The sequence below is a fragment of the Symsagittifera roscoffensis genome, chromosome 4, assembly GCF_963678635.1.
Source record: "Symsagittifera roscoffensis chromosome 4, txSymRosc1.1, whole genome shotgun sequence".
NCBI classification, from domain to species: Eukaryota; Metazoa; Xenacoelomorpha; order Acoela; family Convolutidae; genus Symsagittifera; species Symsagittifera roscoffensis.
The window spans coordinates 11324050-11350758 of NC_087065.1; the positions used below are offsets into that span (position 1 = coordinate 11324050).

The 26709-nt window shown below is 34.9% G+C and overlaps 1 protein-coding gene across 1 annotated transcript; it reads right to left on the minus strand.

Moving 5' to 3' along the window:
• Positions 1 to 3258: 3258 nt before the first annotated feature.
• On the minus strand, positions 3259 to 6092 carry LOC134843917 (uncharacterized). The gene is made up of 4 exons (XM_063860259.1): positions 4910 to 6092; positions 4336 to 4657; positions 3975 to 4128; positions 3259 to 3577 (listed from the first exon to the last, which is right to left on the minus strand). The coding sequence occupies exons 1-4, from the start codon at positions 5863 to 5865 to the stop codon at positions 3333 to 3335; spliced, it is 1677 nt and encodes a 558-aa protein (XP_063716329.1). The 5' UTR covers positions 5866 to 6092; the 3' UTR covers positions 3259 to 3332.
• Positions 6093 to 26709: the final 20617 nt, after the last annotated feature.

Consider the following 26709-nt stretch of genomic DNA (forward strand, 5'->3'; position numbering starts at 1 on the left):
GAGGTAATGTTTACGCTTTAGTCGCCAGAGAAGAGGTCAGATTTGTATTTTTTGAGTACTGAAATTTACTGGTCGGACTATTGTTTGTCTACTCAATTTTGTCAGACTATGTGCCCGAATAGGGACTTTTCCATGGTTTTCCATTTTACTATATCTGAAAGTCGTTTTGATATTTTCTGCTACTGGCGTAGGTAATTGAAAAACAAGAGTCTTACCCGCATCGAGTGCCCATAGATTCTAATCGATTATAATGTATTCCCAAGACAAAAATAATTCATTAAAGATGTAAAATTCAGACCACGAAATCGATTATATTGCCATTATAATCAATTATTTTTGAAACAAAATAGTCCATTATAATCGATTATTTTTGAAACAAAATAGTCCGTTATAATCGATTATAATCCACTATTTTTGGCACTGAAATTGATTGTTTTTGCTAAGATAATCCACTATAATCGATTTGTTTTGAAATCAAAATCCATTATCACCAATTATAAACGATTATAATCCGTCTTTTTTTCAGAACTGAATTCGATTATTTTTGCAGAAATTTTGCAGAAAGTTTGCAAAAATTATGCCATGTCTTTTACTAAATGCTATGTCTCAACATCAACCCCTCAAGTTTTTTTAACCTCCCCCCAACTAAAGAGTTGGGCTGGTAAGATGGGGGTGTCACTCATTAGCCCCCTCCCCCAAAGTCTACCTATAAATAACCCCCCCATGTTCAACCATAAGCGGGAGAGGGCTAATGGCGGTTGCGGTAAACAGGCTGGGAGAGGGGGGAAACTGGCAGGGAGAGGGGTTAAAGTAAACTGGGGGGAGGGGGGGGGGGGTTAAAGCAAACTGGAGGGCTCAATCAGAATATATAAGACAAAAAATATATAATTTTCAATGTGAAATGTAATATTTTATGAAACGTAGTACGTAGCAACTGCGCTAAACAGGAAATGAGATAAATTTGAAGAAAGTTGTAAATTTCGTGAAAAAACTTCTAGAAAAAATCCATTATAATCAATTATAATCGACTATAATGAATTATACTGGCATAAAAATATCAGGGTTATAATCGATTATAATGGATTATATTGACATAAAAAATATTAGGATTATAATCCATGATAAATGGATTATAATCAATTATTTTGTAATTTTGTAGATACTGGCCATATTATGACATTATAATCGATTATGATCCATGGGCGCTCGGTGCGGGTAGCTAAATTTTTTTTCGAGCATTGGTTATCGAAAGGTTTTTTATTGCCCATTTTCCTCTAGATCAGACAAGCAATGAAAAGAGCCTTTATGTGAAGTATCTGAAATTTTGATTGAAACTGATAAATCGAACAAGGCAATTCAGTTTTCTAACGCAAATAGTGCAATTTTTCGTTTCGCCTGTGTGCAAAATTTTTAAAAAAAAAATGCGTTCTTAAGCTCAATAGTTAGAAGATCAATTAGATAGTCTCAGTTATATTGGAATGATTTCAGAGCCGGTATTATCGGGCTCTTAAGTTAAAAGCAAGTTTCGTCGCAGATGAATCATTTTTCAATTTTGAGATTAAGGCATCAATATCTGTCAGAATGCATAAAAAACTTTGATATTTTTGATTGTAGAACCAAGATGAACGGTTTGTTCGCTTAGCTATTACATCATTGTTGAAATGTTTTAATTGTCCCATCTAGTTACTTTGATGATTTGGTCTGCATATTGTTACGTTTTCTTTCGGACACGTAACGAAATATGGCGTAGGATGGGTTTCCTCCCGTCGATTTGACCTAGCTGAAAAACAGCTCGCGAAGAGATCAATGTGGTATCATACTGAAGCTTGAGGGTGATTCCGATTCCAAAATCACTGTGAAAAAGTAATAATATCGAGAAAAAAAACATGTCTGAAATTTTTGCTATGAAGGACAGTGCTGATTTAAATTATCCGGACAAAACGAACAAAACTTGAATTTTCAAACGCGTTTTTCTCAAATTGGGTTAAGATTAGACAAAAAGTGAAGAGAACAAAAGTTGCTTAGAATTTCACCAGAATTAATATGGTGCCATTTTTTCTCCAAAATTCTCAACCAAAATTTTACCCCAAAAATGGGTCATTTTGGCTTTTTTCAATTAATCAAGAATTACGCGGAAACAACTTTGTTAATTGATAAAACAAATTATATCACAGGAAGCTTCTTACGCAGTTCAACAAAGTTCAAGAAGGGTTAAATCTCCAAAAACCAGTATAAGAGAAAAAATTTTCTTTTGATAGTCAAGAAATGTGATTTTCACTATATAAAACCTAAAATCTCTGTTTAAAAATATACTTTAAACAATTTGCGCAAATTTTTGGAGATTTAACCCTTCTTGAACTTTGTTGAGCTGCGTAAGAAGCTTCCTGTGATATAAATTTTTTTATCAATTAACAAAGTAGTTTCCGCGTAATTCTTGATTAATTGAAAAAAGCCAAAATGACCCATTTTTTGGGGTAAAATTTTGGTTGAGAATTTTGGAGAAAAAATGGCACCATATTAATTCTGGTGAAAGTCTAAGCAACTTTTGTTCTCTTCACTTTTTGTCTAATCTTAACCCAATTTGAGAAAAACGCGTTTGAAAATTCAAGTTTTGTTCGTTTTGTCCGGATAATTTAAATCAGCACTGTATTTCTGTAGAGTTTTGGGTACTCGTTTAGAAGTATTCTCCCGTTAGAAATCTCGTTAAGAAGTATGGTCTCGTAAAACTATCAATGGTCCCATACTAAATTGAGACATATAGAAGATTTTAAATGTCGCTTCTAAGTTTTGCCAGGAAACTGATATTTTTGATAATTTCATTTCAAATGCAAAGTTAGCAGCTAATCAAACGAAGAGTTGTTTTAAAAGTGTTCCTTTTGTATTCATCCACTTGAAGTACCTCAAGTATTTTTCAAGTGGGCTGGCGGGACCACACTTCTGAACGAGCTTTTGAATGGGACTCATCAAAAACGGTGGGACCATACGTCTGAACGAGCGCCAATTTTTGATTTAATCAATTAACCGTTTTTCATTTATAGCTTAAAGTTTTTTTCGATTGTTCTTTTGCAACAAAAATTAGTTCTTGCACGGCAACTGGCTACTCTAGTTAAAAATTGAATTTTGCGGTTTGTTCCGGGATCTCGAAGGCCAGCATCAAAACCTTCACTCGTGGCCTTGAACGGGTGTCCTATTAATCCTGCTGATATCTTTGTAGAGATATTTATTGAATAAGTGAAATAAATGGATATTTAACTGGCCTTGTAATAATAATTGTGCCTATTATTCTGCGAATAAAAATTTCGTAAAAAAGATTAAGAATTTTGTCCAGTAGTTTAATAGTAATTCGGTCTCGCATCGCTGACGTATACAAGTCCTCCGTTTTCAGTTTCGACGAAGCTGTTCTTCAGAGCGCGTTCGATCATCTCTAGGTCTCTGTCAGCGGACCCGTATCTGTACCAGCCGGGCTCCCCCATCTCCTCGGGGTGGTCTCGGTTATACCTCTTCACAACTTTCCTCAAGAACTTCTCCCCCCTGTCTTGTGTGTCCTGACTCAGTATCTCAGATGGGTAGTTGAGTCCTGAAACATTTTTTAAATCAGAAAATGTAAACGAAAAGAAGGAAGAGAGACTTTGTCGGAAGTTGGTTCGCAGATTTGAAATAAGAACCCAGTCATAAAAGAGATGCATAAACAAGTCAATCATCATAAGTAGAACTCTAGTACAATAATTGGGAAAACAATTGTCCAGTATTGTAAGTAGCTACGCTACAACTACTTTTTGGCTTCGGAAATTCGAATCGAATTCCAAAAAAGTTATCTTGGACCAAACTCATCTTGGACCGAAAAAAAAATTAAATGGAAATCATACACATTGCTTTAAGAATCATCTGTGACAGAAACAGTGAATTCGGATCGGGCTATTGAACTCATCTGACCTCAGTCTAAATCTAAAGGCAATTTCGTAACGCTAACGCACCTCTGGTCCAGTCATATTCTTCGCTTTCTCTGAGTCGTCTTCCAATGTATACATCCTCATCTTGTGACGTCACCACATCAGTGGGCGACTGATTACTCTCTTCGTACAGTCTCGCAAACTCCTCGTCATAGTATTCATCGTCTCCAAAATCCACCTGCAATTTAAATTTTGAAATTAAACAATATATAAAAGGGCTGAAAATAACAAAGTTTAGATTTCACAACAGGTTCATTTGACAAGTAGTTTTTTAAGTCAGGCGGTATTTCTTTTATTGTATTTATGGAATTGATTTCTTTTATGGTATTTTTACTTTACTGGTTGATTTTGATGGATTAAATCAAAAGCCAAAGGACTGTCTTACCTTGACCAACGTCTTGTTCCATTGGGACACTAAGTTGAGGCTCCGGTTCGGTACCAACGAAGAGACCCCTTTCGGTTTCAGGATACCCTTTGGAACCCTGGATCCAGAATCCGGTAATCTCCTGGGAATTGTAAAACCATTAGTTCTCGCACCAGACTCAGGCCGAGAACTGAATATTGGTTTGGCAGACACTTTAGCTGGTTCGTAGGATGTGGATTTGGCTGTGAACAGAGAACGTGCGAACTTGTTCTGATCGCTCTTTAGTTTGATCAGCTCGCGTTGAATCTGTTCAAGCTGGGATGATTTCATAAGGTAAGCAGATCTGAAGCATAAGGTTTAACCACAGTTACCACAAGAAAAGCGCAGGTTCTTGGGCCTTTCAAAATCAAATAAAACATTCTTAAATGTTAAATCCTAATTCGTATCCTTTTTTTCTACTTTTCTTTCTTGATTTTGATTGAAATTCATTGAGACCAATAGTTCCAAATAGCTGCGTGGTAATGGTTTCTTGTGAATATCAGTAATGGTTTCTCGTGAACTTCAGTAATGGTTTCTCGTGAATGTTTTAACTTACTTGTAGTGGTCGGTTGGTTTGCGACTAGGCTCCCGCTTGAACTGCTCCCTCAAATTCGGCTCATAATTTTCCTTACTCCGCTTAGACTCAAAAGTTCCAAAGTCCATTTTTGGCTCCACTGGTTTGCTTGACTCCGAAGTGCTGTAATCTTGCAAGCCCGGAGAAGTGTAAGGGCTGGTCATATAAACACCTCTAGGAGCAAACTTTAGCATCGGTTCTTGATTTACCGAGCTCTCAATCACCGAAACTTTAGACTTCACGTCCTGGAGTTCTCTGACAAGAGTCGATAGCAAAACTGGAACATTGTTCAAATCTTCATCTCGGATTAAATCTTTGACATCTACTTGATTTTCGGAACTCGTTGAACTCTCTGTGTTGTCCTCCCCGTTTTCGTCTGATTTGGCCTCAGAGGTTTTGTTTTCATCTACCGCTGAAGGTATATCAAGTTGAACTGGGCTATCGTTCTCTTCTGTTTCTTCGAATGAAACATGCTTAACATCGTTTTCGATTGTTGGAGCGCTTTCTCGAGGTGATATAAGCGAGTTCTCAGGGGACCTTATGCTATCCAGTTGCTGCTTCAAATCAGCGATTTCTCGGTTTTTCTCGCCTTTGAGAGTCGCAAATTCGGATAGAAGAGCTTCCATTGTTTCGTAGTCCAATTGGAAAACAGGGAGAATCTCGTCTACTTTCTGTTTCACTTCATCTGGAGAAAGTTTTTCGAATTTTTTGCCCACTTCCAAAGTTTTTTCAGATTTGATCTGTTTCACTTTCGTCACTTCAGCCAAGCATTGGTCAAACAAAGATGTTTCTGATTCAATAATAATATTTATGGCTTCTTGCTCTCCTTTTTTCGGTTTCTTCTTTTTGGCTTCATTTAGTTGTTTCCGGAGCTTCGAAATAGCCTCCTCCTTCTCCTGGCATTGCTTTTTCCAGTATTTCTCCGAGTTTTGAAACATCTGGTGACTAGCAAACGCAAAACTTTCAGCTGCTTGGTCCAGTTTAATAATGACAAAAAGTGTTTTCTGTTTTTAAAGTTTACACTTGAGAGCTCGCGGCGAAACGAAACCTCTTTTTATGGTATGTTCAAGCTATCGATTTCTAGTCGTCAGAAAATAAAGCACATGTTTTGTATTAGTACTAGATGCGTTTCATCTGTAAGTTGGCTTCAAATTGCATTTGAAAAGTGAACAATCTCTGTTTTACGCTCTTTAGTTTTCACCAATTAATGAAAAATACATTGTTATTACACGCTCTTCTTTTGGATGCGTGACTTTAATATTTGATCACAAGTAGACCAAAACTTGCCTGTAAATATGTACAATTTTCATATTTTTGTTTTATATGCAAAGCAAAACCATGCAAATAATATAACTAAACTCCAATATTCTTAATGTTCATAATAAAATGTCAGTTGGCCCCGCAGGTCTCGTGGGCGCGTACTAGTTCAGCAAACACCGTCAAAAATTGACTTTTAATGGATCAGAATTACAAAGAATTTTCCTTGTTCGGCTCTATTGCTTGATTTTTTCCGCGGAAATGTGGCGCCAAAGTAAAAACGAGTCAGTGAATTGAAGTTGGTTTTCTCGAACTCATCAAAAGGGTTATTCTCTGAAGTGAGGCCAGAATATCCATCCCATTGTGAGAATACTGACACTTGGTTGGTGAATAGTTGCTTTCGCTACGTCATTCAATAGAGTTAGCTTCCATCATATCTAATCTTGCTTTTTTGAACACTTTAGTATTTGGAAAAACAATTTAAAAGACGAGGAGCAAGTCTAAGATGTGAGTTTCAAAATGAGAGTTTCAAAAAAAGAGTGATGAGACTTTAAAAAAAGCTTGTCGACTTTTTTAAGACATTTTTTTGGCGCGCGCTCCAAAATAATCTGTATCGTCGCCAATGCCGTCTTTAAAAAAATTTGAGGATCGATAAGCAAAAATTGACGGTGGTAAGGTAATACCAAAAAAGAAACTCCAAAATCTACATATTTGAATATAGAATTTTGATATGCTTTTTGTTTGCATTGAGGATATTAAATTGTTGCCACGTCGAAAAATTTTGTCAACTTTTTCAAAAAATTGTGCAAATCAAGTGGCTTAAAATTTTTTTGAGCATATTGAGTTATATCCTTTTGGTTATAACTCATAGAGTCATTTCAGATAAGGTACACCGTCTGCTCGTCACGCTATCTTATTTTCAGCCGGATAGATTCGTGAAACTTCTTAGTCTAATATCAATCTTAATCTTACTCTTATATCTCCTAGTCTCAATAGATCTAGTGTACACCGGTTTATGCGAGTTAGTTCCAGAATGAGAACAACTGTATTCTGAGTTTAATTCAAATTGCTCTGGTGTTGAAACTACAAGTATTTTCAACACTTACAAATAAGTGGGTTGTTAGTTTGATGGAGTATGATTGGTTAGTATTTAATATTTTAGAGAGATAAAATATCATAATAATAAACAATGATAAATACCAGTTTAGATCTGGTTCCACCAATCCGAGGTTTAGAGAGTTTTAGTTTTCAATGTTGTATTGTAGTAAAAGGATGGAAGATGGTGTTTTCCTTTAGAGGTTGCGAGCATATTCTTTTTTCTGGTTTGGAAGAAGAAATGTTATCACGATAGTGTCGGGAGATCGTTTATGATTTCTGATCGGTTGTGATGAGTGTTGATCTGGTTGATTTTAGAGAATAGGAAGGGTCTAATCACATTCGAGAGTGTCGTGTAGTTCGACTTTGGATGCAGTGCCTAGTGATTGGATCTGCACGGATTCCTTTGCTGCGATGCCAAGTCGTAGTTAAAATCCGTTGAGTGTAGTGACTGTAGGCAGCATATCGGGTGTATTTTGCCATTCCGTAGTTGGAGTGTGATTGGGTTGTCAAGTTCCTTGCTGCTCGTCTTTGGGCTATATGTAATCTATATACTGCATTGTATTATTTACATATACAAATCTTTGTTATATTTGTTTTTAGTTTTGATCTTGTATTAAATTTTATCGCAAAAGCGTTCTTGTTTAGTTCGGTTATTTTTCAGAGAATAATTTATCCAGTTCTAAGCTTCTTTTAATCCAGTTTGGGTACCGTGCGTTTTTTTTTCTGTGTCATGCTGTTAGGTTGTGGTTTGCGGTGTTTAGTAAGCTTGCGGTGGTTAGTTTGTATTATTATATAATTCCTTTCCAACCTGAAATGTGTTAAAACTGGTTAGAGTTGTTATCAGTGAAAGTTAAAAAATAAATTCATCATTTTAAACAATTCTTCGTGGGCGAGCTGTGCGATTGTGGATAGGATTGTGGGCGAGTGAATATTTAAAACTACAAAGAATTGTCTTTGAAAAGGTAAGTACTGCTTTAATTTTGTAGGCAACTTTTATTTATTTACTACTTTGAAATTATTAACTTTACGGCTTTATTTGGGGGGTTGAAATTATCAAATTATTTTCATTTTAAGAATATTTACTGCATATGGGAAAAGAGTTCATATATCAATTTATTGCTGTTTTGGGAGTAAGTTTCACTGCTTCATTTATTGTAATTGGTTAATCTGAATTTATGGTTCTAGAAAAAAGTTTTCTGTTTTTTGTTTCGCTTTTCTTTTTTGTAGATGATTGATGATCGTGCCTGTGAAGACTAAAGAAAAAGAGAAAACATTTATTAAGAATGGTTAGTTTTGTTTCGAATTTATTAGAATAATTTATTTAATTTGTACTTACCTTTTTCGTCGGGGAAGAATCCATGGGGAGAAACGTCGTGGATTATTTCTGATGAAGTTACTAGTTTAGCTAGTAAGCGAATGATGTATTAGTTTGGAGAAATGGCCCAAGCAATTCGAGTGTGGTCAGGTTATTTATTGGTTTTTTGGCAAGTAGGTTGGGCTTAAGGAAATTTTGGTGAGAGAAGTTTGGAGGGCTATTAAGGGACTTTCTAGTTTTGTTTTTATTTATTGGATGATCGGGGGTATTTGAGAGTTATTTGTACTTTAGGCTAAATGATCATGTCGATTTTGTTCTTTAGGCTTATTTAATATTTTAGCTTGAGGTTATTCCGAGGTCGAAGCCTGGACAATATTGTTGATTTTTGTTCTAGTTGATAGGCGAGGGTCGTAATATTGAGGTTTTGTTTATTTCAGTTGTCAAATATGAGCGGGTGGCTTATTTTTGACCTGGCGGTCTTAAAGGTATAGGTAGAGATACGCTTGAAGGTGATTGTTTGTCGGCTAAAAAAGTCAGGTCAAAAATACGGTGATGATTCGGAAAAGTTCTTATTGGCTGAAAGTGAACTAGTTTGTTCAAGTGCTTTCCAGCATGAATTTTGAGAAAATGTTCGGTCCATGAAATTATCTTCAAGAGATGAAAATGTTAACTAATTTCAAGTGGTTTTTAAAATTCAACTTTCTTTAAAATTTTAGATTGCGTGTTGAATGTTTTATAAACTTTTCGTGGCTGATTAGGAAGTCGCGATGATTGTCTATGTAGAGATTTTTCTATTTGATCTTGTGATATAATTTTTCTTTTAAATTTCGATTTTTTCTTTCTGTTTGAGTGATTTTTTTGTTGTCTAAGTTTTTTGATGTTTGTTTGGGAAGTTCTTTGTCCTTTTTTTCTAATTGTTTTTGGATGGATTTATTAAAAAAAAGTGTCACAACTAGGACACCGGAAACACTTGAAGAAAGAACCAATATCATTTGTATGAATGATATGATTGTTAAATCTCAGCTCAGTAGCTTTACTGTTTTATCGAATCTTCCGATACTTCGTCTTCGTACTCAAATTTGTTACTTGAAAAGTTTCCACACATTCGTTCAGCTGATCAAAGATCTTTTTCATTCTTTCATTCACAGCTACTTCAATATCTTGAATTTTTTTTCTCCTTTCTAGCTTACTTTGTTCAGCCAACAGCTCGAAGTTGGATGCAAAATCAATTATCAAGTTCTGTGGATCCTTGTTGTACAAAAAGATGGGTTCATCAACCAGATTCGATAATATAGAGACTGAAATAGGGACATGTTTTCCAATTCAGGTAGTAGTTTGCGTCTCTTTTAGTTCCTCTGTAGGAACACAAATCGACTCTAAGTCGAAATCTGCTAGATTAATGAAAAGCTTGTTGCCTTCAGAAACTGGAAGACTGAATCCTTCTAGCTTTTCAAACAAGGTTTCGCGAAGCTCATAGACGTTCTTTGGGTAAATATGTTTCACTCGGTCCTTGCATCTCAGAAGATGTTTGTTAAAATTGTCGGATTTATTAAAAAAAAGTGTCACAACTAGGACACCGGAAACACTTGAAGAAAGAATCAATATCCTTTGTATGAAAGATATGATTGTTAAATCTCAGTAGCTTAACTGTTTTTTCGATACTTCGTCGAGCTAGTTCTCCTACATATTCTTCTTCTTGGATATCGAAATCGTATATAAAAATGTTTCTTTGCACAATTTTCTCGACAACAGGTAAGTCTTCTACAGAAACTCCACGAAAACTTTTAGGATCATAACCAGATTTTGATATAAAATCTGTAAATTATCTAGAAGTGTGAGAGTCGAGATTATTATGTCCGTTCATGTACATGGCCAATGCGCGGAAAAGACACAACTGATCTTTGTAAGTTTCCTTGTTTTTGTTAGATAAAAGACAATTCACTTGCGTATGTCGTGATAAAGGTTCGGGTAAGACAGAGTCCGGACATCCCATGGGAATGTTTTTCAGCAAAGCAGCAAAAATTGTGACGTTAGTAATTAACTTGAATCTCCATTTTGTGTTTTGGCGTTATTGGGTACATTGCTCCACAATATCAAATTTTTCTACTTTTCCTTGGATTGTTATCAAATCCGCTTTCGTACAAAGTAAGTGGGATTTTTCACACAGAGTATTGTTTTCATGGGCGTAGAACTATCGAGATTCACCAGTCTCAATATTTCGAAGAACAAAACCCAGAGCAATGTTGATTTTGGCTGCAGAATCGAGCTTGTTGAAGACTTCTTTAAGTTTCTCGTTGATTATTTTAGTGTCTAATTTGGACATTTGGAAGTTAAATTCCTTATGTCTCCCATTTTCTATCTTTGTATCCACCAGAAAATGTTGACAAGCACTAAGTTCCTCCGTTAGTTTTTCACCATCTTCCTCTTCTTCCTCCACAATCTTGTTCAAGTCGGCCACCGTATCACTGGGTTTCCGTTGTTTTGCTCCATGTTCTTTACTCCGATGTTGTTGGAGAGAGTAGTAACTTGGGAACTCTTCAGAATGGATATGCTATTTAGCCTAGCTGAAATGAAAATCATCCAATCTAACCATGGAGTTTTCAAAAGTATCAACCACTCAGAATCGAGCATTAGTTACAAGGAAATTTTCATCTTTTCTGATATCAACTAATCAGAATTGAGCTTCAATAGTCATGTAATTTTCAACAAATTCAATGTCAACCAATCAGAATTGAGCTTCAAAAATCATGGAATTTTCGAGAAATTTAATGTCAACCAATCAGAATTGAGCTCTTCTTCGCATGATTATTTCAACAATTTTTTAAAATTTGTAGATTTTGCGGATACTTTCACAGGCATTATTTGTGTTAATAACCAATCAGAATGAAGTATTGACAGATTTTAAAAAACTTTGTAGATCAGAACCAAACTATGTTTATGAGACTTCTTAATCAATCAATTTTTTTGAATTTTTCCAATATAACTAAGACTTGAAATTTGAAACCTTAGTGGGATAAATGAGATTTCTTGTCTAGTTTATATTGTTTTTTTCGATATTCAATTCAAATTTCGAAATTTCGATCAAAATTTTTTCGATTTGTTCTATTTCTAACCAGTGAAAAAAGAAATTACCAAAATATACGTTTTTATCGTTTTCTTTTTGGTATATTGTAGTATAAACAACCGGAAGTCTATTAAATTTGGATAAACGATCAAAAGATATTCTGACAAATCTGGATTTTGTATTTGTATCAAATTCAAAACAGTAATCGAATTGATGTTCATTATCTCCATTTTTTGTTTCATAGGCTCTTCCGTTGTTTTGTTTTTTTTTTTCTGATCGACCACTCAATCTGAGTTAACTCTTCTAAATAAAAACATTGTTGATAAATCTGACAGTACTCTTCTTTTTTGTAATCTCCTCTCCATCTTTTTAACAAAACTATTGAAATTTCTGTGTTTCTATACAAGTTGAAACTAATACAGTCTCCATCAATTTCATCTGCCCACCACTCTTTTAATTTTTTGTAGTAGTTCAGCCTGAAAGTTTGATAAATATCCTTTTCAGACATTGAAAACGCTTTTGATTGAAACATAACTTTTACTGAAATATACGAAGAAACTTAAAAAACTCGAATTGTTTTATCGTTTTTGAAGTACTTTGTAATAACAATCACCGTAAATACATATTTTTTCCTTATTCAGAGTCTAATTATTTTTAAGGAAAATCATGTAGCCAATCAAAACCTCAAACTAAGGCAGAAAAAAATTAAAAACAACCAATGAAATTCAAAAAATTGATCTATAATGATAATGTTTTCAACTAAATATACGTTCTTGTTTGTAACTTTGATAAATTGAGGCAAAATTTCGCTAAATTTTGATGACAACAGTAATTAAAAAAATTTATCTGTAATTTCATAAACAAATACTGGAAAATCATTTGATAATTGGTTAGTGTTTTATGCCAATTTCGATTAAATTGTTTGTTTTGTCTGACTTTTCCTCAGATATTATAGCTCTAAATATACACTTCGGTGAGAAAAAATAGTTTTGAACCAATAATATCTCGATTACCAAACATGCAAAACATCACAAAGCTTTACTGAGGTTTAAAATTATCAACAAATATAAAGTCTCCCAATATTTGGGACAGTTCTTTGAATTCATTCAAAGTATATTTGGCATATGCAACTTGCTTCAAGTCTTCATTTTCCTTTGCAGTGAAGAGTCGAATCTGAATGTAGGGTGGCTTGCTCACGTTGTACTTCTTGATTGTGACACACACCCTCCTCATGTTGTACGTTGCTATTTCATTTACTCTCTTACAGATGTCGAGCTCCTGATCCATAGTTGATTCTTTACCAGATTTGGCTTCATATATAGGTACGAGTCCAAGATTTTCAGCATCGTGAATAACAGTATTCCGTATTGCGGATATTGCTTCGCCTTCTTTTTAACTAAGATAGACTTGTTGAGACTTTTCAAATTGTCCCAAATCATTTATTTTGAATAGTTGAAAGCACGGTTCCAAGTATATTTTCCCCTTGTAGGATTTTTGGAACCAAACAAATCTCCCAATTCTTTTTTGATTTTTGAAAATTCAATATAGTTGGGACTATCAGTTTTTCTCGAGTACCTTTTGAAGAACAAACTGCTTAGATGAGGAGAAATGAGAGAAATGATTTTGAGATTGAATGAAAATGTAAGTAAGCGGTATGAGTCATCGCGATTTCCATATATGGAAGTAGTACCAAATATGGAAGGATTTCCCTAAATGGAAACTGCGTAGGCGTTAATACTACTAATCAACTCCACAATTTTCTGAAAAAATCATTTTTCTCAATGGCAGCTGCTTTGTGTCAAGCTTTTATTCAGATCATTCCCAGCTTTTATTCAGATTATAATAGTAAATCATTGTTTATTTCTGTTTCCAACGAAATTTACGAAAAATACATAGTAACCCAAGGTTTTTGCGTGTCTACTCATGATTCTTTCTGTTCCTTTGGAATTTGCAAATTTCATATAATTTTGATTGGAACGTCTCTTAGCCAAATTCTTCAGAGATTAGACAAATATCAATACATATATCAAGAAATTGTTTGTCTTTACACTTTGTACAAACACAGATTCTTTTCGAGTATTGTCACATCAAGTGGGAAAGTCTTGAATCAGCTTAGTCGCGGAGTTCAGCATAATTTACGATGGAAAGGAGCAGAAAAAACAACAAGCGTATGAAGAAAAGATTCTTTTCGAGTATTGTCACATCAGGTGGGAAAGTCTTGAATCAGCTTAGTCGCGGAGTTCAGCATAATTTACGATGGAAAGGAGCAGAAAAAACAACAAGCGTATGAAGAAAACGACTTGTTCGGAAAAAGTTCAAAAAACATTATCTAAGTTCTAATCAAAAACTTGCAACTACGCAAACTCTTGGCTCAGTATTTTTAGACAGAATTCAAAAAGTTCAAAACTCAAAATATGAATCTGATTTGTTCAAATTAATTGATTGTTTTATTGATGGTTATGGTTCTGTAAATAGTGAGCGTGTCAGTTTTTCCTTTAATTTTTGATTCTTTCTTCATAAAAATCTAGTCAAGGTTAATTAAATTTCAATCCAAATGCTTTTCAACGAATAAATGCATGTTACTTTTTTACAAGATGCAAAAAACTATAACAAATATGCGTATTTTGTAGAAAGCTTGTTGCAGAACGCCAATTTTTTTCATTTTAAAATATATACAGTTGCAAAACCTAACATTTTTTCTTATTGTTTCGGAATTATCAGTATTGATGACTTCGAGTGCTTTTCCGTATCTTAATACACTGTTTTTCTGATATTTTTGATTTAATTATGTGCAAAAATAGATTTTTTTCTGATCAAACTTAAAAGAAAGAAACTCTTAAACTTTAATTTTTAACATTGCAAGAAAATCTTTTTACAGTTTTCTTTAAAATACAAAAGTATTTAATGAAAATTATTTTTGAGAAAATTTTCTGCACGATGCAATTTTTTTCATGATTTTTCAAAAAATATATGCAAAAACCAAACTTATTTTTTCTTATGCAAATGCGAAAATTGCAAAAGTTAATTGTAAAAAACTTGTTAAATTAATGCTAAATATTTTTCTTAATTGATAACTTTAAGTGCTATTCCCTATCATAATACATTGTTTTTCCAATATTTTTGATCAATCTACATGCAAAAAAGAGATTTCTTTATGATCAAAATTAAAACAAAGATTTTCATTTAGTTTATTTATTAACAGTGCAAGAAAATCCTCTTTCAGTTTTCTTTGAAATGCGAAAATATTAATAAAATTTTTCTTAATTTGCGAGATTTTCTTTGATTTTTTTAACAAGTGTGCAAAAAAATTATAAAAACTTTTGCATGGTGTAAAAATTAATATAAAGTTTTTAACATGCTTGCAAAAATTGGTTTAATTTTTTTGCCATCTTTCTAACAAAATTCTGTAAAAGTATTTACCAGATGCATAATTAGTTTCATTTTTAACGAAGGTTTACCATTGAAACTTCTTAATAAACTTTTCTATGATCTCTTTGTTGCTATCTCTTGAAATAAAAATTACTAGATGTAAAGAAATTAAATTACAAAGCACACGACGGTATTTTGCAAGTTCTCAATGGAGCGCAAAGCTGGTCTTGCCTCCATCACTGGTGGTTGTCTTGGTGGTTCGCTGACTGGAGTTCTTGGTTCAGAGAACCCCTCATCCTCTTCGATGGTAATTGGGTTGTCCATAGATCCCTCTTCCCAAGGAAAGAGGAAACCGTTGAATGGTTGAGCCACATATATAGAGTCAGGAGTTTCGGGGTAGTTCATTCCCACATGCTCGGCCACTTCCTCCATCATTTGCATTTCTCCAAGTTGGTTCTCTGTAGGGGGTATTCTGCGCATCACCTCCATCATTTGTCAGACTTGGATTGGGATGTCCATTCGTGCCAAAAAAACTCCACAAACTGTTTCTCGCACTTGGATTTGTACTAAATCAGCCGAAAATTCCACCGAGAACATAAGGTTGTTGTTTTGTACTGAGAAGATCATTTTGAGCAATAAGTTGAGTTAACGATAGAGTAAAAACCAGATTTACAGTTGAGAGTGAGAAAGTTGTCGGTAATTAAGTTGAAATGAATGTATTTAGAGCTGAGAGAGGAGGAAGTTGACGGTAGTTAAGTTGAAAATAAAATGATTTTTAGTTAAGAGAGAGGTGTACCTTCAACTAGAATGTGTGGGTTTAACCAATCAGAATGGATTTTCCTTATTTGGATTGTAGTCGTGTCCAAAAAGATTTTAGTTTTCTTTTATGGAATTTTATAGAAAACTCTTGTCCAATTGGAAACAAAGCTCCATTTTACACATTGTAGTTTCCAATCACAAAATTTTTGTTTTTGTTCCAGTTGTCGTATCTAATCAGAAAATCCTTTTAGGACTTAAGTCTTCCAAATAAGAAAAAAGTATACACAAAAGCAATTGGAAAAATAAATGACCAAAAGTTGTTTGAAGTAAAAATAAGAAATATTGCCGATATAAGTAACAAAAGAAGGGAAATAAATAAAAGTAGCATCTCTGCAAGTCTTCTCATCAAGTTAATTGAATTTTTTCTATATAATCGATGATAAATTGCTGATTTTTGAGCAGATAGTCAAATTCTTTGATTTTGATGTAGATTTGAGAGGATCACTCAAAGTTGATGAATTTTTCAAAGCAAATCTCTGGAAATCTGATTCCAAACCTGATCATGCAAGATTTTGAACTTTGAAAATCTTTTAAAAAAATGAAGGAATAAAAAACTTTGCTGGGGAGTTTTGACAAATTTGGGAGTTGGGTAGGGAATAAAAAGAGTCTTTGAAGTATTATCGTACGACTTTTTTATTAACTTCAAGTTTTCTAAAATAAATAAAATTTCTTTTCTAGTCAGATGTAACTCAGCAGTAAGTTTATAACTTTGATACGCAATATGTGGATCAAAAATAAACTCTTTGATTGAGTAAGTTTCCCTAAAGAGACCTTTACTTAGTCGGAGAACTCTATTTTGGATAACACAAACGTCCAAAAAATTATGAAAAAAGTAAGAATCTACATCTATTTCATCAATAAGGAAATCACACGGAATATATTTTTTTTTCTTGTAGAGTAATTCAAGGAAGTTTTTATGTTTTTTAGTTGACATTTTTCGAAAATGAATATTTTGGACACAAAGTTATGTCTAGAAACTGCTTAGTTCTGATTGGTTGAAAATTTTACTGGAAAATTCTTGAACTTTCTAATGAATGGCGTCATTACCATAAAAGGAAAATTGCGTGGGTGGTGACTTCACTTCTATTTATAGAATGACGTCATTATCATAAAAGGAACATTGCGTAGGCGGTGACGTCACTTCTATTTTGAGAATGACGTCATTACCTTAAAAGGATAATTGCGTAGGCGTGACTGCTAGTATAAATACGCTTATTTTTTCGGGTTAAATCATGCATTTTGTTAGCCAATCAGAAACCGTCAATTGAATTTTACTTCAAATTTTACATTTCGTTTCTTCACGAAAAGAAAAAAGTGAGTTTTTTTATTCAATTGGTACTTTAAATTTTTAATTTTGGAACATTTTTAAAGTCCCAATTTTTTTAGATAATGCCTACCCTTAATCGAAACGAGAAAGTAAAGTGTGGAGACTGTGAAAATATGTACATTGGTCAAAACGCAGCTCGACACCGGAAAAATTGTTCTAAGGGAGTTATTTCTTGCTCTGACTAAAAGTATTTTACTTATAATCAGCAAGAAATTAACTATCATATGGCCAAAAAGCATGCTCAACCAAGTTCGAAGCAGTCGACCGTTTGTCCTTCCTGTGAACAAGAGTTCCCAAGTTACTACTCTCTACAACAACATCGGAGAAAAGAACATGGAGCAAAACAACGGAAACCCAGTGATACGGTGGCCGACTTGAACAAGATTGTGGAGGAAGAAGGGGAAGATGGTGAAAAACTAACGGAGGAACTTAGTGCTTGTCAACATTTTCTGGTGGATACGAAGATAGAAAATGGGAGACATAAGGAATTCAACTTCCATATGTCCAAATAAGACACTAAAATAATCAACGAGAAACTTAAAGAAGTCTTCAACAAGCTCGATTCTGCAGCCAAAATCAACATTGCTCTGGGTTTTGTTCTTCGAAATACTGAGACTGGTGAATCTCGATATTTCTACGCCCATGGAAACAATACTCTGTGTGAAAAATCCCACTTACTTTGTACGAAAACGGATTAGATAACAATCCAAGGAAAAGTAGAAAAATTTGATATTGTGGAGCAATGTACCCAAGAACGCCAAAACACAAAATGGAGATTCAAGTTAATTACTAACGTCACAATTTTTGCTGCTTTGCTGAAAAACATTCCCATGGGATGTCCGGACTCTGTCTTACCCGAACCTTTATTACGACATACGCAAGTGAATTGTCTTTTATCTAACAAAAACAAGGAAACTTACAAAGATCAGTTGTGTCTTTTCCGCGCATTGGCCATGTACATGAACGGACATAATAATCTCGACTCTCACACTTCTAGATAATTTACAGATTTTATATCAAAATCTGGTTATGATCCTAAAAGTTTTCGTGGAGTTTCTGTAGAAGACTTACCTGTTGTCGAGAAAATTGTGCAAAGAAACATTTTTATATACGATTTCGATATCCAAGAAGAAGAATATGTAGGAGAACTAGCTCGACGAAGTATCGACAAAACAGTTAAGCTACTGAGATTTAACAATCATATCTTTCATACAAAGGATATTGATTCTTTCTTCAAGTGTTTCCGGTGTCCTAGTTGTGACACTTTTTTTAATAAATCCGACAATTTTAACAAACATCTTCTGAGATGCAAGGACCGAGTGAAACATATTTACCCAAAGAACGTCTATGAGCTTCGCGAAACCTTGTTTGAAAAGCTAGAAGGATTCAGTCTTCCAGTTTCTGAAGGCAACAAGCTTTTCATTAATCTAGCAGATTTCGACTTAGAGTCGATTTATGTTCCTACAGAGGAACTAAAAGAGACGCAAACTACTACCTGAATTGGAAAACATGTCCCTATTTCAGTCTCTATATTATCGAATCTGGTTGATGAACCCATCTTTTTCTACAACAAGGATCCACAGAACTTGATAATTGATTTTGCATCCAACTTCGAGCTGTTGGCTGAACAAAGTAAGCTAGAAATGAGAAAAAAATTTCAAGATATTGAAGTAGCTGTGAATGAAAGAATGAAAAAGATCTTTGATCAGCTGAACGAACGTGTGAAAATTTTTCAAGTAACAAATTTGAGTACGAAGACGAAAGCATTGAAGATTCGGAAGAAGCAGATATGTCAACACAATTCTTGCCAACTCAGAAAATTCAACTCATTGATTTGAAACAACATTTGGAGAGATATGTAAGTACTTTACCTGTTTTTGGAATTAAAAGTGGTAGATACGATTTGAGTTTGATCAAGTCCTAGTTAATCCCCTAATTTAATTGATTTGCGATAAAGAACAAGAAACATCAGTCATCAAAAAAGCAAACAATTATATACGATTTCGATATACAAGAGTTTCCACGAAGCCTAGAAATTCAAGGCTAGACATAATTGAGCTCGCAACTTTGAAAATATGGTCATGTTTTTCTATCAGGAAAAAAGACCAGCATGTAAAATTGAGAGCTTTTTCACATCTGGAAAACAGAAAAAAAATCGACTGTTTTAATGTGGACGGTTATTGTGATCACTGTAAGACAGTGTTTGAAGCAATGGGATGTTACTACCACTTCTGTTCCTGTCAAGAACTTTGTCCCTCCTTAACAGAACAGGATATTGAGCGAGGAAACAAGAAGAGAGACACGGATGATATGCGACGAGAATACATTGAAGAGAAAGGATACAAAGTGGAAGAAATGTGGGAGTGTGACTGGTGGGAAAATTTCAAAACCAATGACAAAATCAAAAATCACGTCAGAACCCACTTTCCCTATAAAAGACCTTTTTCTACAGCCTCCCTTCTAGCAGAAAAAAAATATGGATCTCTTTTTGGCTACGTTCAGTGCGACTTAGTAGTTCCAGATGAGCTAAAATCAAAATTTGCCAATTTTCCTCCAATTTTCAAAAACACTGAGGTTGGAAGAAACGATATTGGAGACTACATGAAAAACAATGCGATCGAGAACGAAATGTTAAAGCATCCTCAGAGAATGCTGATATCTAGTTTCAAGCTGGAAAATGGAACAGTTATAACTCCTCTGTTCAACTTTTATATGGAACTTGGATTGCAGTGCACCAAAATTTACCGTTTTGTTCAATATTCTCCTCGAAAATGCTTTAATAATTTCGTTCAGTCAGTGGTTGATGTGAGAAGAGAAGGAGATGAAAACCTTTTGTCAGGAGTTGTTGCAGAAACAATGAAACTTTTGGGTAATTCTTCGTATGGATAACAGATCATGGATAGATCCAGGCATATAGATCCAGGCAATCACCAAATATCTGAACGATGAAAAAACCCATAAGGCAATCAATGAGCCATTGTTCAAGACTGAATACAGTTGAAAAAGACTTGTATGAGGTGTGGAGTTGTTGAAATCAACCATTGAACACAGAGAACCCATCATCGTTGGACTTTTCATACTGCACTATGCGAAACTGAAAATGTTGGAACTCTACTATAACTTCTTTGACAAGTTCTGTGATGTGAATGAACTTGAAGAGTTAGAGATAGACACAGACTCATTTTACTTGGCACTTGCTGAAGAAAATTTATACGACTTTATCAAACCAGATGAGAGAGCTGCTTGGGAAAAAATGAGGGAAAATGACTGTAGAGACTCTTTCAAGGCGGAAGCAAAATCTAATTTCTTCCCTCGAACGTGTTGCAGTACGCATAAAAAGCATGATAAGCGGGAGCCGAGACTTTTTAAAGAAGAATTTAGATGTACAGAAATGCTATATTTGTGTAGCAAGACATTTTGCTGCTACGACAACAAGTCCGATAAGTTCAAATTTAGCAGTAAAGGATTAAATAAACGGGTTCTAGAAGATTCTGGAGACGGTCCCATGTCAAAATACAGGAGAGTACTTGATGAAGCCATTAATCTTAAATCTACTAACAGAGGATTCATAACTATAAATCATATGGTTGCTACATATGAACAGGCAAAGAAAGGACTAAGCTATTTTTGTCCAAAAAGACAAGTACAAGATGATGGAATTCATACAAAACCATTGAACTTATAAGAACTGATCTGGTGTAATAAAGTTATTCATGATGTCGGATTACATTGGTTTCTGATATAAAAATGTAAAACTTTGCGGTATACTTGTTATACAATGCAGTGATTTATATCAGTGATTTATATAATTTTTGTAATTTAATTTTTTTCTCAAAAAATTTGACTTTTTTCGAAGATTCAGTAGGTTTCAGAACAGATTCAGACAAATAGAAAAAGAAAGTATCTAATAAGTTTTTATTAGATCAAATTATAACAAATCTTATCGTGTTTTGGATATTTTGACAAATTTTTTTCATAAAAACTCCAAGTTTTTAACCAAAAACTCTTACCATTGACTTACCATGTATCGAAAAACTAATTAAAAGTCCTTCATTACACAACCTACACGTAAATAAGTTTTGATATTTACAATTTAGTTAACACGCGCCAACATTTTTGCGAAAAAACTGGACATTTCCACACAAAAACTTCGTTTTTCCTACCCTTATCTTACCATCACACAAACCATAAAACCTTACCATCGGTGTTCCCTATCTTAATGCATTGTAGACTCTATACCCAATCTTAATACATAGCTTGCAGACCAGATGCTCTATTCCCTATCTTAATACATGTGGGTCTGCAGGCCCCCCCCCCCCCCCCCCCCAACTTCAGCTCCAACATCTACTACTAAACTCAACTTGGAAACCCGGATGTTATGAGACAATTTCTTTGCATTTGTAGATAATAATGAATCTTTAAATAAGTTTGCTGTTTTGAGAGAAAAATTTTAGGAGCCGATGTGATGACTCTTATTGTTCACAAGAAATGCTGATTCGGAAATGCTCATTTCATAAGAAAAAATTGCACGCAAAATATACTTTTTTAGATCATGATAGGTTTTTTTTGAGAATTTAAAGCGATTGTTCCATGAATTGCTAATATTTGCAATATTTGTCGAAACTAAGAGCGAGCAGAGGCGAAGATAATACATTGTCCTTTTACAAGACTCGATCAACAATTATGATTGATAGATTATTTTCATCGAATTATTGTACTGTATTCTGGTAAAGGTCGTCCGGTAAAAGACTTGTACACAGAAAATAAGTATATATTTTTAATTATGTATAATAATTGACTGGTTTTATTTTAGGTGTTAGTATTAAGAGAAGGTGGATTCCGCGAAAACTTTACATTTATTAGACTGTTACTTCCACTACAAATCGCAAAGGGGAGAAAAACAGAAGAAAAGTTTCTTGTAAAAACCTCTACAAGCATTGCCTTCGCTTTGTATTCTATTGACCAAACTACGCCTGAAAATTTTCTATCAATTTTCTGCTAGGAAGGGGTAGTGGAAATGATAGTTAGTGAGTGAGGAAGAGCTCTCAGTTGACCTCCAGCTTCAGGTTTACCACAGCCTGGCCGATTTTGGCTGCAATAGTGGTATCAGTTCTAGACGCAAAAAAAAATTACCTTGAGTTGCAAAAAAGAGCGTCGCTCAATAAAAATACTCAGTCTGAATTTTGAAAAATAAGAAAAACGGACTATGCTTAGACAGGCTGCAAGGCCTTTCATAGATCCTCTGCGAATCGAAGGAACGGCAATTATTAAAAAAATTATTTAAGCGAAGCTGAAACATAACAATTAAGATATGATCAGGAAGATAAGATCACTCAATTGCTACTTAAGTATGTCACCCAAAGTTTTGTGGATCAGTTTTCGATGTAACAAAATGCTTCATAATTTTTCGAAACGAAAAGGAACCCTGTTTTCTCGAACATCATTTGCAAGATATGTAGTCGAACAATAACCGAGATCGGAGCGAGCATCGCTGAGACTATGTACGGACGTTTTCATAATAATTAAAGCAAAAAAGAGTACTGAGCCAAACCCAGCTGTCTAGAGCACATCAGCAAAATAAGTTGCAGCCCTTGAAAATTTTCCCCCAGTTTTGGACGGCTCAGCTTTCTGTGCACAATACTAGAAAGTGAATCAGTTTTTCCAAAGTTTCAATTTTGCATTGGTGCAGCTTCCTTAGGAAATTCACTCAATGTATCTTTTCAGCCACCCTGTCACTTTAGCTCCCAGAAGTGATTGTATTGGATAGATAAACCAATCATTTCAAAACGATACTTTAAACAAAGGAACATTTTATCAGAGCATTTGGTATTCGGTTGCATTGGCACCGAGATTCAAAAAAGGATTTTCAATTAGGTTTCAATAGAAGTGTCGCAATCCCGTTTCTTATAGTTGGAAACATTATCGAGCCTGGGTCATTTATGGCAAAAGAGTACTGAGAATTCTCAATGAATACCCTCTGAGAGTACTCTTTTGCACGCCGACTAGTAGGCGGTCTGAAATGGAATTGTTAATATTCAACAATTCACCTATGTTTGTATAGCAAGTTTTCTCTCATTCAGCGAACTCTGCGGAGAATCGAGTGTAAAAGTCGAGTGGTGTCGAGTAAGAATGCAAAAAAACTTAGGATGATGATGAGGTCAAAGTCGAAATATTTAAAGGAACTGATGAGACAACTGTCAACGTGCCGCGACATTTGACATTTGAACGATTTTATTTTGCGGCAAAGTATTTCACATGCAAAATTGTAAGACCGGATTTTGAATAAGGCAAGTTTTTTCATTTTTATGAAAAAACGTCATTTTCATTTTAAGGGACCAATTAAATTTCCTAGATCCTCGGCGTCATTTAGAGTTTATGGTTGGTTAAATGATGGGAAAAAATATCTTTTAGCTATATGAAACTTTCGAAGAAAAACTCGCTCATCAAAATACAAATTTAAGTACGAAAACCTTTTCCGGGACTTGAATGTTTATGAGTAAGTTTATCGATACACATGCGAATGGGCCGGTTCATGAAGAAAAACCTGAACCCAGATTGATGAAAAACTTAGGAGTGTGGTTAAATTTACCTCCGAGTTGTTAAAGAGCTGATTGCTGATTCGTGGTCGCAATTGCAATTAAAACATTTTATTCAAGCATGCAATATAAATCTAAAAGCTACAAATACAAAAAGACATTGGCTTTTCTCCAACAAACCACAGACAGGTGATTGAAGCTCTTTTATACTGCTATCCATTCTTATATGGTGAAAAGTTTACTATCTGATTAAATGTCCTTCATGCCAATCATCACCCCGCATCTACCACGCATGCTATAGTAGAATTGAATTTTGCTGAGAAAATGGAAAATTTGCATTCTGTGAAATTAAAAAGACCATTGAACTTTTTTTCGGTGAGCGTGCAAAGCATTGTCATTTTGAGTTACTAACTTGTTTTGGCTTGTCGGAGATAAGTTGGAAAATAATTATTTAGTTGAATTTTATAATAACTAAAAACGACTTCTGAACTTGCCAAATGGGCTAGGTTTGTTCATTGGCGGTGCATTTGGTCGATTTCCCATCTGACCGAAATTAGCACCGCCTGTTCCTGTCATTCCGGGAGGACGGAGTTGCGACTGTTTAAACTGCGAGAAATGATTGGCTGGCGATGCCTGATGATTTCCTGAAAAAGTGCTTCCAAGAAATGGACTTGGGTACCTCGGCTCTGTTGGGTTCTGCTGCTGGAACATTGACTGCTGTGTAGGGAAAGCTGAGTTGACTCCACTTGTTGGAAACATTCCACCGCCTGTCATTCCTGGCGATTGAAACATTGGGTTTCCGAAATTTCCAAGACTTCCAGAAGAAGGGTTATTCATACCTCCGCCTCCAAAACCGTTTCCCCAAAACTGACCCGCGTTTGGGTTTGGCATCATTGGTGGGGCACTGTTAGCTTGATAGTCCCCGAAAGCGGAAGGGAAGTTCAAACTTTTAGGAGGGGTTTGGTTGAGGCTTATTTGAGGGGGAGGGGTAGCTCCAGGATATAGCTCGTCTTCTTTTTGGTTCTGGCATGATGAACAATTGTAGTCGCATCGTTTCTGAGATATTAGCGTTGAAAATGCCTGTTTTTTGGAGCTGAAAATGCTGTTATTTAGGCTCGATGGTCGATTGTTTTGATGGCTGTTTCCATTTTGGCTACTGCGAGAATTTAGAAAGTTGTCGCCCGATTGTAATTTTTCTTCCATCACTATTCAATGGGCTTCTAACAAACCTTTTTAAACTTAAAAAAACTTAGTTGTTCAAAATTTACCCACACTTAATAAAAACAGTTTGATTAATCCTGTCTAGAAGCAAGTCAAAAGAAAAAATACAAAATATTACAAAAAGCCGCAACATCAGTATAGACAAATGAACTGCAAAACAGCAAAAAAGTCTCACCTTTCGAGGACATTTGTGGAGAATAACTCTGAGATTTCACGGTTTTCAAATGCAAGTTTCAAAGATATCTCAAGAAAGTATCAAAAATATAATCAAGTTTGCACCAATTTGAATTTGTTGTGAAAGTGTATGCAGTTTTTGGTGTGGCATACAACTGCTTTTAACTCAAGTTGATAAAATTTAGTGAGCAAAATGATTGAAAATAAAAAGAGCCCTTTGAGCACTCCATTGACAATGGTTTGTCCGGTGGATCCTAGCCTAGACTGTGGGTTGCTGTAGTCGCTGCCCCCCGACTGAATCTGACCTTGACCTCCACTAAGGTTGTTGTTGTTCAGTCCCGCAGCACTCATCACTTTCTGCTGCATCAGGGCTGCCTGCTGATTGCGATTCATTTTCTCCATCTCCAATCTAAAAAAAACGAGGATAATGCTCACAGGAAGAAGAAGCCCTGAAAATTCCGAATGCCATTTAACAAGTTTCATTTTTCGGTTGAAAAAATGATGAAAGTTCCCAAGTTTTTCGAAAAACCGCATCGTAAAGAATACTATTTATCAAGTAACTTCTGTTGAAGTTGATAAGGCATTGTTCTTTTATGTAAGCCCGGAGCAAATTGGAGGCCATTTGTTAATGCCGAGCATTTTGTTTTTTTTTTATTAGCCCCCGGCCCCCGGTCCTTAGCCCCCGGATGCCACTGGGACCCCTCCAACCTGACCGAAGTGGGATTCGACCGCATGACCTTCGTTTGGACACGTCAGCCTAACCCACTCGGCCACGGCTGCTCTCGCGCAAATTGTCGATCTCACTTGCGAGAGAAAGCGTTTCAGTAATCGAGAAGTAGACTTTTTTCATCTGAACAACTTTTCATACAAACTTGTAAGAAACATGGGGGCTTTCTCCTTCTCCCTGACCCCACAAAAGCTTCAATTTCAGGATGTAACGAGGGGTCTTGCAAGGTTAAGTATGAAGAACAATTATGTTTGGCATCGCGTGATGTGAGTCCGCGTGCCAACTTTTGTAACTATCGAACAATGTGAAAAAATAAATGTATTGCAAAAAAGTTGATTTTTTTTTCGATTCGTAGTTTTCGTTCTTTAAATTTCCATCGATTGATTTTTTAAATGCTGTCTACATTATAATGTACAGTTTTTCTATTAATGAAAATTTGTAAAAATACCCAAGTCCGATAAACTGCGTAATGTGGAAAAAATATATCCGTAAGCTTTTATGCGCTTAAGTAGGTAGGTTTGATGGTAAATTTTTTAAAATTATTGTTGCTCAATTGTTTTTTAAGACCACTGTTTTTTGGCTCAACGGAGCTGACCCAATTTAATTGGCACTCTGTAGAGGATTTACAGTGTTTTTAAGAATATTTAAGGAAATCATCCGAAACAAATATTAAAAATTGACACACTGGGGTTTATACAATTTTCTGCTACTAGGCTGGAGAGGAGCTATTGGAACGACCTTTTGAAAAACTTCTTGTACTTCGTCATAACGTAGCAAAACTTCGCAGGGTGAACGAGTTAAATAATTTAAACATATCTTTTTTGATATTTTTTCGCGGAAAACCTCGCATTTAGCCATAATAGCATGCAAAATTG